Source organism: Eulemur rufifrons, chromosome 8 (genome assembly GCF_041146395.1).
Source record: "Eulemur rufifrons isolate Redbay chromosome 8, OSU_ERuf_1, whole genome shotgun sequence".
NCBI lineage: Eukaryota > Metazoa > Chordata > Mammalia > Primates > Lemuridae > Eulemur > Eulemur rufifrons.
Genome location: NC_090990.1, coordinates 120,154,985 through 120,169,518, shown reverse-complemented (window position 1 = coordinate 120,169,518; position 14,534 = coordinate 120,154,985). Strand labels below are relative to the sequence as shown.

Here is a 14,534-nt window from a genome sequence, read left to right as displayed (position 1 = left end):
TTTCTGAAGTGTTTTTCATGTTGACCATGAAGTAAACTGTTATATAAATATACTACTTTTAGTTCTAACACAGTTTTCCCAAGTTGCTGATTAGTGGAAAGCAATAGTAAAATTGTTTCCTAGTAAGAATTTTTCCTTGCCAATATCATGAATAGTAATAACATTAATATAAATTTTAAAGAATCAATTTTGGAGTGAATAAGAGTTTTTTTTCCATGGATTAAAAGGAAGTGAATTTTAAAAAATATTTTTATATTATTGCAGGATGCCATTTGGATATGTAACAAATACGTATCTATGTCAGATAACATATTTCTAATAATGTCAAGTTATACAGATTAGAGGGAAAAAAATCATTGAATTGAAAGCTAGAAAAGCTAAATTCCTATTATATATTAATGGCCAAACATTTAAAACCTCAAGAAAGTTATTAAAACCCTCTAGATCTCAGATTCCTTAGGTTTAAAATGAGAGAATTCAACAACAACAAAAAATCTTAGCCACTTTCAAATTCTGAAATTGTGTATGTCTATAATGTTTTGGGTTACTGAAATTCCACTTCTCTAGAAAGGGTCTTATTAACTTATTTATTTGTGGCAAATTATAAACATTTGGAAACCAGGATTGCCAATGTTAATACATGAACATACATAAAAATCGAATGTGATGATGGTTCATAATATAAATTTAACAATTTTACCAACCTTTAAAATGCATTCACACCGGTACTTACGGGCTCAACCACTGCTGGCTCTCCTTTCTGTCCTTTTTCTCCATATGCACCATGGCCATTTATCTGTTGAGTGAAAAATTCAAAACAGCCTCAATCTCTGTAAGTAAATAAGGCCATTTCAATTTTTAAAAAGGAATTTTAGTAATCTAACCATATTTAAAACAACCTATTAAAAAGTGTTTTTTAAAATAGAAACGTTTTAAAGGTTTAAATAGGGGAAAAAATAAAAAGGAAAGCATAATAAACATTAATACTGAATCTTGAAAGAGATTCTGCTTCTTAAAAACACACTACAAAAAGATAAAGGTAACTATCGACCTCAATCATTACTCCAAAGCATTAAGAAATGGCATCAAATTAAGTTTAATGATATAGTCTAAAAATCAGAAATTAGACTTGCTACTCAGAATAACAATGACTATATTTTAATCTTATTAATGCTAATAAATTTTTGATGCAATTCTTTTTAATATTATATTTTTCCAGTAGTATGGCCAGATATACAACTGCTGAAGATTTCCACGTGGAAGAATCTATTAAGGTGTTATGATGAGTGACAAGTTTTCATAATTTACATACGAACTCAACCTAGATTTTAACCCTGAAACATCAAGATGAACATGACAATATCCCCAAAATAAGACACACAATGACACAGAGCGTAATGTCAACTTACACTTGTTTCTGTAATATCAGTTTCTGCCGGTACACCTGGACCAAATTCTTCATTAGGGGGGCTTGTCGGTTTATCTTCATATTCTTTATATTCATAAAAATCATATTCGCCTAAATCTCCATCTACCAGAAGATCAGAGTCCCTGCCGTCTATTTCTTTGTTTTCATATAGTGTATCCTCTGAATTTTTCCTCTCGGAATCATAATCCTCTCCAGTTAGATATTCTTCAGCAAATACTTCATCAACTGGATTTGGCTATTAATTTAAGTTGCAAGGAATTGGAGAACACGAAGTTTACTGTTAGTAAAGCAAGGTAAGCACTTGGAATTACAGTTTGATGGCATGTGATGAGAAGCAATTGTATTCAAGCGACTCTAAAGGCCTAGAAGGGTAGGCTTTCAGTATCACTGAAAGAAATACATTTGTACATTGGTATGTACAAAGAGATATTGCTTTCAAAGCACGTTTCCCAATAAACTGCAAATATTCACATGGAGTCAACATGTGTATTTGCTTGTTCCATTGAAAAAGAACTTGTTAGTCAATTTGATATTTACTTTAGAGTTTAATATTTGAACAACAAAATATATAGAAAAAGCTTTGCTTAATTTTTAAATCTCACAGAATATTATTATATAATACACTTACTCTAGGGATAAGCCAGGTAAGTTTGACGCTCATCCTATTAATAAAATACTAACGCAAATATAAATTGAGATTTATCATTGCAATGATCATGCAGACTATTTCACCTATAGGGATGTAGTATTTCGCCAAAGCAGTCTTTAAAGTAAATAAAATATAAATTATAGTTCTCAAAATTTAAGACAATGAAATATAAAATATCACTGTACAATCTTATGAAGAATAGGGAATAAATGTTAACTTAAAAGTAAAACTTATATATGAATAATACTTCCTCAGTGATATAGAAAATAAACCTGATATAATTTTCTTTTTCTCATAAGTAATTCCTCATCAATAGAATAAATTTGAATCATATTTATTATGTTAATTTTGCTCTTATTTTGATTCTGATGATGTTTAAATCAATTTATATTGCTTCTTTTTAAATTCCATTTTGAAAGTAACTTCCATGATATAGTGAGTCTAGATCATAGAGCAATATTGAATAAATAAGTAGTACAACATAAAATCATGTGAATGAAAATATGTGGCTAAATGATTAATGTAGCAATTTTTAAAATAAAATGTCCAATAACCATAATATTGCTATTTTAAGACTCTTAGATAAGGAATATATACTATCTATAGAGGTTACATATTTTCTTTCATCAGAATATTACTATAGTCATTGCTGTGAACTAAAAAGCTGGATGAATTTGAGTAAGTAGATAAACATCTCGAATCAATATATTCATTTTTGGAAGATTACTAATTTAAACTAAAAGAAACTTAAAATCCATTCTCACCCTAAATTTTTAATATTCTAAGTTTTGTGTTTGCATGTAAAGCACTATGTTTATTTATCTCATTGGGACACATTTTATATAAATTTTCTGATAACTAAATTACTCACATAGTCATTATATTCATTTTCTGATAAAATTATAAAGAAATGTATGCCAGATAATTAACAAAGTTAAATTGAATCAAATGCTGATTTTTTTTAATGATCAGAATGCATGTGCAATATGAAATGCAGTAAGATTTATTTTTACCTATACATATTTAAATATTTTCATAGAAAATAATAGCAAGGTTAAGATACATTTTAACAATAATTAACATTACAGTCATAACAAGTTTGAAAATGTAAGCAGGATGAGGAGGCTAATGCCTGTAATCCTAGAACTCTGGGAGGCTGTGGTGAGAAGATTGCTTGAGGTCAGGAGTTTGAGACCAGCCTGAGCAAGAGTGAGATCCGTCTCTACTAAAAATAGAAAAAATTAGCCAGACATGGTGGCATGCCCCTGTAGTCTCAGCTACTGAGGAGGCTGAAGCAGGAGGATCGCTTGAGCCCAGGAGTTTGAAGTTGCTGTGAGCTAGGCCGATGCCACGGCACTCTAGCTCAGGAGACAGAGTGAGACTCTGTCTCAAAAAAAAAGAAAAAGAAAATGTAAATAGTTATTAAAATGCACTAATGCTACATTTTCTCCAAATGCTTGCTGTCATGAAAATGCATGATTATTTGTCAGATGAAATAAAATTTTAATTGTATCATTTCATGATACAATTTTCACTTTAGAGGATTCTTCTCACAGAAGGATCATGTTGTGAACACCCTTCGTCACAACATGTTGAAAAGCTTGCTTAATTCCAAGAGCAATCAACAAAATGATGACAAGCCAATTCAGTCTGATCAATTTAGCATTTGCATGAAGCAAAGAGTCATGCAAAACCTGAATTGAAACTGATTTCAAATGAACTGTTTTAATAGTGAACCAATGCTATTGTTTCTCTTAGTAAAAGAAAAAAAAAAATCAGACGTTTGAGAGATTATAGATTCTTCCAGAGTGAAGTATATTAAAATATTATTACACACTTTAAAAAATTGGCCTGTGTTTTGATACCATCTATGTGTATTACCTCATTTGATCCAGATACACGCCTAGGAGCTTCTGTCTGATAACTTTCCATTGTTCCATAGTTGTAATCTTGAAAATCATCAACAATATTTGCCTAATGATAAATTCAGAAGGAAGACAATTAGTAAACATGTAAGGTAATCCCAAATATATGGAAATCATGATTTAATTGGGTTATAGTATTAGCCAAATGAGTATTTATCTAGTTGGGTTAAGACTATGACTCATCATCAGAGATCTTCCAGCTTATCTAGGATAGATCTTGATTGCTTTTTCTTGGCTACCTTTACCCCTAGTTTGCCTTTTGCTGATGCTTGATAACTTTTCTTCTTCTTGGATGAAAATTTTTCAGATTTGGGGGGTGTAAACTTTTTGGACTTTTCCTTTGAGTTAGTGGCCACTGTCCTCGTCTTCTTTTTGAAATTGGATTTCTTTTTCTGTAAAATGTGGTGAAAGATGGAATGGAAAACATAAATAAAGTGAGAAGGGAAATAAAGAGCATGGATGAAAGGAAGGCTAAGCAAAAGTGAAACGGGCATCGTTCTTCAGGACAGCTACTGTCAAATAAAAATCAGTTATTGGTTCAGAGGAGTAAGACGGATGAAAGGTTTATGATAAGTTTGAGGAATAGTCAAAATAAGGAACCAAGGATGATGAACAGCAGGACACCACAGACAAAGGCACGGCTTTGTTTTTACCTCCGTTTGTGCTATTGTCTCCTCAGTTACAGGAGGTCCCTCTGTTACACTTTCAGCCTCTTTATATTCTGCTTCCCCATACTCATAGTCATATTCGATTAAATCCTCAGGTGCATACTACATTGCAAAGGAAAAAATATCAGGCAATGTTGTTAGTCGCAAGTAATACTATTAACAAGGTAGGAATCCTCTTAACTTTTACTTGGTGTAAAAGTTAAGAGACAAGGAAACACTGTTATTTAAAGTTATTTTATATTACATAGAAGTATTATACTGTCTTATACAGAGTATAATAACATAGGAGTAACAAAGCACGCGTCCTATGTGCAGAATAGTGGTTAGGATCATGAGAAAACTAAAAGTTTTGAATAATAATTCAAACTTTTAATTACTGAATGTTAATTCAAACATAGCAATTATGTACTTGGACATAGTTGTCAAATATTCATTTTATTTTTGATTTGTGAAAATTCCTACCCAGTGTTCCCCTGTGAGTTTTTACAGTCATTTCAATGGACACGTTTTTTATTATTAAACCACATCTTTGAAAATAAAATGTGGAAAGTATTCTTTTCAAGTACAAAAGGACTTTCATATCTATTATGAGATGGGAAAGGGGAGAGAGGGAGGGAAAGAGGAACATGAAATAAGTCTAGATTCCATTTGAAACTGTAATCAATGGGAAAATAAAATCTTAAATGCATTAAGCAATCTCTAAAGTCCTACAGACTTATCTAAGATCAAAATGTGCACAAAATAATTGAGACATTAAAAGATTTAAAATTAAATATGCTTATAACTAACACATTATTTCTATCTTTGAAATTATTGCTTTTTTTCTTTACTGAAAAAAGAAAAGAGAATACCACTTGGGTATCTCAAACTACTTAAACTGAATTCGCATTAGAAAATAGTATTTTATATTAGATTTTTTGGTATTGAAAGAACAAAATTAGGGAGAGGTATGTTTCCTAACAGAGGAAGGTAAAAGATAATCATACCTATTGAATGGTAAGAAAAACAATATGTTTACCTCCAAAGCTAAATATCTTTACAAAAATTTTAATTTTTAATCAAGAATGTAGATATTATGAAATATAAATAAATCTTGTTTCAATCAAAATAGCTAAATACACTAAGATCATATATAGCATAAAAAATTAAGTAGCAAACAAGCTAAACCTCTAAAATATATACATATAGATGCTAAAAGCAACCTATATATATATAATTCCTCAAGTACTGTATTTGGTAATATTCCAATTATGTCCCAACTGGATCTCTCTCCTCTAATCTCTTTTAATCTGTCAGCAAAATAATTGTTGGCCACAAATCTTTTAGAAAATTGTGATCACAGTGTCCTCTAATAAACTCTATTAGGTATAGCAATGAAAATGAATGCAAATTTCACAAAGACATAATGATACATATCCAAAACTGATCCTGTGGCAACAATATTATACATCTTGTCCTTCGTGATATCTCCCCACTAGAGTGAAGTTTTCTAGATAATTCAGCTGAAGGTCATATTGATATATTAACTATAAACAAGAACTAGTGTTCTTTATCATTGTAAAAACTCCAATTTAATATAATTAATAAACAGATTTATAATTTTATCCCTCTAGAAATAGCTTCATTATCAATGAATATACATTGGAAGTAATTCAACAAAGCTTTATTTTTATTAGAAATTATATAGAATTTGGTAAAATAGAAAAGTGTATATATATACACCACTTTAAGTATTTCCATTATATCATACCCTTTCAAACAAAACAAAATGCCAACTATTTCTAGGAAATTTAATTTAAGCATTATTAACATTATTAAGTAAATGAAACAATTAAGTACCAAATTTAGCTTCATATTAAATAGACATTTACGGAGATTGAATATTATCTACTGAGTAATTTTTCTGAGTTATAGTCACCAATATTGGAATAAGAAATATCGGATTTCTATAACTAACAGCTGCCAGCTTGCAGTAAAATAATGAAAAAAAAAAAAGATTTTCCAGTTTATTTTATGCTTTAGAATTTTAAAATTAGGCAGACTTTCAGAATCAGGTATATCTATAATGAATTTTACAAACATAAAAGCAATAAGTAAAGGTATAAAGGACTAATTTTAAATATGGACAATTTAAATGCATTTTAATTGAAGTTGCCATCTAGGGATATATATAAACTTGCACCAAAGTAGCCAATTAACTTTATATCATGTTTTTCTCTTGCAGGAGGAAACCTCTTCTAATCTCCATAATTCTCTTTTTTATTTGAATGCTTTCCAAATTAAAACAAACCAGACTGGCTGTGGAAGAATGGAGGAAATAACATGCTCACCTCCTCAGGCAGTAAAGTGAATCTTTCTCTTAAAGTTTATTCAGGAGTCAATGAAAAGATCACTGCTTTTGTTCTCCTGTTTATCTGCACAGCCTCCCTATTTTGATGGTAGTGAGTATACTTAGCGCATTGCTTGTCTCCATGAAGCCTTAAAACCTATTTTTGGAGATGATTCTCCCGTCTCACTATGGAATTTTGAGGATGGCTTAGGACAGGTAGAGAAGAAAGAACTAGCTATAATCAATCAGATGAATATATGCAAAAAGACATGCAGTAATGGAGTGATTTCAACTTTGATTTGTGAGTAGTCTAGCAGAAATCAGAGTACATGAGCAGAAAGTATCTTCTTCTGGAAATGTCATAAGGTCTGCCCTTACTTAATTTGTTAGAAAAATAGTTACGTAAGTAAAAACCTGTGCATATATAATAAATTTTAAGTGAAAAGACAATTAAGGTAATATATTTGGGGAAGTTAATTATTTTAAATTCCTTTATAAAATATTATCTTTCTTTGCTTTATTTTTCTCTTTAATCCTTTATAAAAAAGGTATCAGTTGCCTAATACATATAAGGCATAATATAGTATTGTGATACAATAGGAAGGGGTTATCTATAGATTTAACTTCTCATTTCTTATAGGAAGATAATTTAACTTGATGAAAAAATCCCAAAACCATCATAATTTTAATTAGTCTTCTATGTAAATGGCATGTGTGTGGTAAAACAGAATTAAAATTTAATGATGTTATCACTAAAATGAAAGCTGTTTACATTATACATCTCTCACTCTATTGAGATGATGCAATGTTGTGCCAAGCATATAACCATTTGAATCTCAAGAATGGATTAGGATAAGTTATTTAAAGGATATTAAGTAGATAAGATTACAAGTTGGAAAAAGCATACTTGGATTAATTCATAAAAGAAATTGACATATTTATTAATCCAAATTAGAATAATAAATATGCAGTGTCACAAATTAATAAAAAATTAAGCAACATAAAGTACACGTATGATGGATGCTCCATATTACACTTTATGTTCTTTATTCACTGGCAAATAACATTGCATTGCTACTTTGTATATGTAAAACATCTGAAGATAAAATATTAAAATGTGTATTTGTAATATAACATATTACCGGATAGAGTTCAAAGTTAATATAAGGACTGCTTACTAATTTGATTAACTAGTTGTTTATACTAGTGTAGAATTGTTATCTTATTATTGGAGCATCGATATAATTTAGAGTTAGGGGAAAAAGTGAGAATTAATTCTTTCTTAAAATAAAACTTTTCATTGTGACACATTCAATATAGAAATCTGTAACAAATGCTGTTTATTACTGCATTAACCAACCAGATTGTCATGCAGTTTCTATTATAGATAGCAGTGTTTCTCCCATTAAATGCTTCCAGTAAAAGCAAGTTGCATCTCAACAGCATGTTAAATATACATATCGAACGACTAAAATTGCAAAAGGCCAGTTCACTTTTAAATGAACTTAACAAGATGGGTAAAAATTATCCTGATTTAAAATAACTGAGCTTACCTGACATAATGGCATTAAAACATGGGAACAAAAAAACTCAAGGTGGTATATTAAGAATGTAATCTTTCTTTCTTCCAAAAATCAGAGCCATATCTGTTGCTAAAAAACATAAGCCTTATCTTTCTTTAAAGAGCAAAGGAGCAAAATAAATCTCATCAATCTTGAACATGTACACTAAATCCTACAAATTTTGAAATTAAGTCATCAAATAAAGCCTCAGATGTAAAAACATTAAATCTGATAGGTATTGTACCTATCATATCAGAATTCACAGAAAACATATTTAGTGAATCATGAGGAAATTTAAAAACTGAAGCACTTGAGAACTGTGAAACAGGCAAATAAAATATCCAAGTAATGTCTCTTTGCTCTCTCATATTTACTTTCCTCTCGGCTTCTTAAGACTTAACCTGTTTAAAAAAAAAACAAACAAACTAAAATGAAGTCATGGGAAAGATTTGTGCAACAGAATTCACTATTATACCTTAAAAAGTAACATAGTGTCAAAACATATTTCTGGCATTTAAATTGCAAAATACAACCTGAATTTACAGGCAGAAATAACAATAATTTAAAAAATAAGGTTAACCTATTCCAAAACTGAAATGGTGGCATCTAATAGCATGTTTAAAATGGAAGAAAAATAATATTTAAGCTATTTTTTGAACAGTCTTGATGTTTTTTAAACTTTTACCCCTACTTCTAAAATTTAACACTCTAAGTCTTGAGGAAAGAAAAAAATCCAAAAATACAGTTTTGCTTCCAATTAAAGCCTAAATCCCTTCCAGTTCAACTACTTTATAATTTCTCTATGTGAAATTTTTTAACTCTCTCTAATTTTCAACATAGTCTAAAAACTTTAAGATAACTCTCATATCACTTTTCCATCTGCAAGAATTGCCAAAGGTCTAGGGAAATGGTAAGCACCAGAAGATAAGTTAGTCTTACCTTACAGCTGTGTTAATTATTTAAATGCTGAGGGCAGACATATAGCTGTCAAAATTATCTTTTTCTTACCTCCCCCTAAAATGAAATATCCTTACGTATACAGTGTCCAAGTAAGGGATCTCTATTTCTAATAAATTTAAGTAACAAAATGCTTAAACAAGAGGAAAACAATACCAAAGATCTTCAAGTCACTTCTTCCTAGAAATATTAAGACACTATTAAATACAAAGTACAGTTTAATTAAGATTGAATAAATAGGTGTAAGGCCCCAAACTGTAAGTCTACGTGCACATCATTGCAAACAGAAGACCTGCTCTGATCTTGTCCTCCTCACCTCATCTATCTGAGGTTCCTGAGCCTGAGCAGCCTTGGGAGCTGAAGAGTCACAGTCTGGACTGTAATGCTCACAGTAGTCATATGCTGCCTTGGGGTCACCTGTGATCAAAAACTGCTGGATGTCCCCCTGCAAAGAAACAGACATGGATGTCGTCAGCACACTCAAAGACACCTATATCCAGCGCAAGATTTATTCAAAACAATTTATTTTTAAGTATCTGAAGAAGAAAAATCACGAAGATTTCAATGTTAAGAATAGCCTTACAGGATTAAGAGAGAAACTCAGACCTATTTTACGTATCATCGGTAAATATTAACTGTTTATTCCACATTATTTTCTGGTTCAGGATATCTATGCTATATGCATCCATGTGTCAAAACTCAGTTTTACTGCATTCACAGTTTAATTCTACAGGGTAGAAGACAAATGAAATGTAAGTAAAAGGATGATAAAAAAAAAGTCAATACATCTTAAAGACTGCAAATATATAAAGACAATAATGTGATTCTAACACTAAATAATTAAAAAGCTCAATTAACGAACTGAATTGTTATTGTTAGGCAAATTTATAAGAGATTTTTAAAGTAAAAGTATAGATCCAATTATTGTGCTTTCCTAGAGGAATCAGTATTGAAGGAAATTACTATCTACAAACATGAATAAAAAATACCAACATAGGAAAAATCCAAATTGTAAACAAAAAAAACATAGGTTTGGTGCATTTTTATTTTAAAAAAGGACTTCCTAAGCATATATTAAAAATCACTCATTCTGAAATCTGTATGATTTTAATAAAATGACAAAGATTAGTAATATTTAATAATAGGATTATCTAAAGAGTTTTAATTTCAGGAGCTTTTGCAACTTGTGTAAACAAAAGAAAAATCCAAATATTCTCCTCTCAAAGCAATCTGACTGCTTCCACCTGGATCTATTTCAACCTGAAACAAGTTTGATATAAACTTGTGGGTCATGACAATATTAATTCAGAATTATACCTGGGCTCAGAGGAATATCTAGGCTGGTACTCATTCAACTTAGAGATTCAAGTCCCTGTAAGTTTGAGCACATAAATCTAATTCACAGAACTTCTAATTCCATTCTGAATAACTTCAAAGTCATTCCAGCTTGCTCTCTATCTTATCAACAGGATTTATTTAGGACCTGATGAATATGTGGACATAAAATTACAAAAATCTGTAAAATCGAGGATCAGGAAAAAATTCCTACCACATTTATATCACAACATTCACTTACTCATTAACAAAAGTTTACTGAAAAATTATTATACACAAAATATTGAACTTAGTACAGCAGGTACAGAAACATAAACTTGATGTAATCTCTGCTCTTCGGGGAGTGCAATCTAGTGTTTAAGAATATTTAAAACTGTAATAAAATGTGTAATAAAATTCATAACTTGAAAAGATATAAGCAAAATGGTATGTGAAATGCCAAGAAAGGAACATAAATTATTTAATTCTGGCAGTCAATCTTTTATTAAATACTGTGGTTACTACCTGTGGTATAGCAATATTTTTATTTGCATTGTTCTTTCTTCTATCTAAAAAAGTATTATATTCTCATCCTTAAAATTAGCGTTTATTCTTATGGTTCAAAAATCTGTACTTCCATTCCTACATTTCTCTTTTAAAAAATAACAGCTTCATTGAGATATAATTCATATATAAAATTAATTCTTTTAAAATTTACAATACAATGGGTTTAGTACATTCACAGTGTAGTACAACCATCACACAACCTAATTTCAGAAGATTTTATCACCCCTTTTGATTTTTTGATTATGATATGCCTAAGTGTAAGTTTCTTCAAGTTTATCCTACTTGAAGTTCAGAGTCTTGAATGTGTAGATTAACATGTTTCATCAACTTGGGGAAGTTTTCAGACATTTTTAAAACACGTTTTTTGCCCTTTATTCTTTCTGGGATTCCTATTATGCCTATGTTGGTATGTTTGATTGTGTCCCAAAGGTGTCTGAGGTTCTGTTACCCTTTTTTCATGTTTTGCCTTTCTTTTTCTCGTACTTAATTGATCTATCTTCAAAAACACTAATTCCCTCTTCTGTCAGCTCCAATCTTTCGAGCTCCTCTAGTCAATTTTTCATTGCATTATAATAATTTTTAACTCCAATACTTCTACTTGGTTCTTTTTTTTATAATTTCCATCTTTACTGCTATTCTGTATTTGGTAAGACATCATTATCACACTTTCACATTTAGTTCTTTAGACATGATTTTCTTTAGTTTTTTTTTAACATATTCATACTTGCTGATTTGATGTCTTTTGGGGGTGAGTACAGTGTCTGTGCTTCTTCAAAGATGGTTCTTACTGTTTTGTTTTGCTTTGTTTTTACTTTGTACAGTACATGATTTCCTGTTTCTTTAGTTACCTCATAATATTGAAAGTTTTGTGTTGAATGTCGAACATTTTAAATGACAACACCAAAATCAGATTCTATCCTTTTCTCCCCTAGCCTCCTATTGTTTTTCTTTGTAGTTGTTACTTGTTCTTTAGTGACTTTCCTGAAGTAATTCTCTAAGTCAGTATTTTTTGTTACCTATAGCCACTGAGGTCTCTGCTTGGTTAGGTTAATGGTAAGCAAATGATTAGACAGAGATTTCCTTAAATGCATTGAATCAATTAGTATCCCAACAGCTTTTCTGTATGCCTTGGAGCACACTTCTAAGACTCCTAGAGTTTACAGCTCTGCCCTAGCTCTCATTCCTTGCTGTGCAGAGCCTCAAAGTCAGCCATATGTGAAATATTAGGACCATCTTAGGTCTCACCTGGACAGTCACACAGGTCTTCTAGATCATGAAAATAATGCTGGATTTTTTCAAAGCCCTTCATGGATATCTCATTTTTAACCTTTTTCTTTTTGGTGGTTTTCCCTGCCCCATTTTTGCTCCATATTCTTATATTTAAATCACCATTTACCAATTACGTGCTGGTAATATTCATCTAGAATGTCTCATTGTCACCAGAAAAATGATCAAAATTAAAAAGTCAAAAACACAAATCCACCAACAAAAAATTCATTGACATGAAATACTACAATGTTTAGTCATCCTTGTGATAGATTTTGTTGAACTCAGAAATTTCTTCACTAATCTTTCAGATTTTGTTAAATTTATTCAAGTTATTTAGTCACATCAGTCATTAATTCATTCATTCACTCAATCAAAAAGTGTTTTAAAAGTACGCGTAACATGGTATTGTGCTCAGGTAACAGTCAAATAAGGAAATACCTACTTTATTTCCAGTGAAACATGAAATAGAGCAAAAGTAGAAAATATCCATACAGGAAACTACATGGTTTATAACAATCATTATTGTTATTAGAATTTCCAACCTGAAAATATTTATTTTCATATGTCATGAGGCAATATAAGTAATTGATCAATCAAAATAGGTTGTTTCTGAGATTTTTTCCAACAATTTTGTAAATACGAGAGTGTCTCATATTGTCTAATACCTAATTATTTTAAGCAGCCTCAGAGCAAATGAATACAAGTTCTTAAAATATATTGATGGTATTTTTCAAACACCAGCTGATCAATTTAGAACACTGAGTAAACACACCTGAATTGTTATAAATGAATAATAACAGGTAACAAAAAGAAATTTAAATACACAATTCTTCTTTCTGATGTTTAAAAAAACAATAATGAGGTGTCATTGAGTATATCATTGAGTAATGGAATAACTGAGGGTTTCAATCAGAAGCCCTGCTTCCTAAATTTTCTCCCAGGTTTGCCATTAACTACTTGGAATTGTGCATCACCCAACCAAATTTATCATTTGTAAAATGAATGCTTTGAGAGATCTAAGGTCTTCACCAGGACTAAAAATTCTAGAATTCCAAACTTAATTATATAGGAATAACAAAGGACTGAGCTGAAACACAAAAAATTTGCCTACTTTATAATTTTAAAAATAGTAGATTTTTAAGAATACTATTGATTCCCCAAGTACCTCTTATTCTATTTACAGTACTTGACTTCATGAAATGGAATCCTGACAACTTTTCCACTATAAATTCTGATTTCAGGTGTTTAATAGTTAGCCATAAAATATACTACGGGAAAGAAACTGGAAAATTCAGTTAAGAAATCTACAGTACTATTTTCCCCAGAAGGCATTTTTTAGTGTTTTATGTTAATCATAATGACATGCTGTGAGACAGTAGATAAACAAAAACATTGCTGCAGGTTGAATTAACTGTAAATATTTAGATTCAATAGTTACATAAAATTTTCCACAGGTGAAAAAAAAATGAAGTTGCCAAAAAAACTGGCATTTGTAGACATGAAAAAGTCATCCTTCTCTACTAATGATCAACAAAGCCAAGATTAAGGTTGAGTTGTTACAATTACATAGCGATCTACAGCTGTGTCAACTGGGTTTGTACTATAGTATAGTTTGTACTATCGTATAGTATAGACAATATTGGTATAGAGGAGGAAAGCAAAGCGAATGTAAGAAAATTAAATAGAAAGTGTCTATATAGATGAGTTTCTTCTGTCCCATGCATGGCAAAAGGATCTCGCCACATTTTTTATCAATACCAGTTATATAAGTTATAGTTTATGCTTCTTTTAAAACCAAAAAATTAATGCATGTGTTAACAATTTTTGGTTCCTTTTTTTACTTTGGTTTGCATATAACTGTGCGT

At 30.4% G+C, this 14,534-nt stretch overlaps 1 protein-coding gene across 4 annotated transcripts in view; it reads right to left on the bottom strand.

The window, feature by feature from the left end:
* Window positions 1-14,534, bottom strand: part of COL11A1 (collagen type XI alpha 1 chain) — a 200,556-nt gene that overhangs the window by 132,941 nt on the left and 53,081 nt on the right. The window contains exons 5-9 of one of the 4 annotated variants that reach the window (XM_069479087.1): window positions 9,836-9,964; window positions 4,657-4,773; window positions 3,960-4,052; window positions 1,410-1,664; window positions 734-796 (exon numbers count right to left, since the gene is read on the bottom strand). In XM_069479087.1, the coding sequence (XP_069335188.1) occupies window positions 734-796; window positions 1,410-1,664; window positions 3,960-4,052; window positions 4,657-4,773; window positions 9,836-9,964 (657 nt within the window). Of the gene's footprint in view, window positions 1-733; window positions 797-1,409; window positions 1,665-3,959; window positions 4,053-4,242; window positions 4,396-4,656; window positions 4,774-9,835; window positions 9,965-14,534 lie in introns of all 4 variants that reach the window. The other 3 variants (XM_069479086.1, XM_069479088.1, XM_069479089.1) reach the window with 3 other exon arrangements.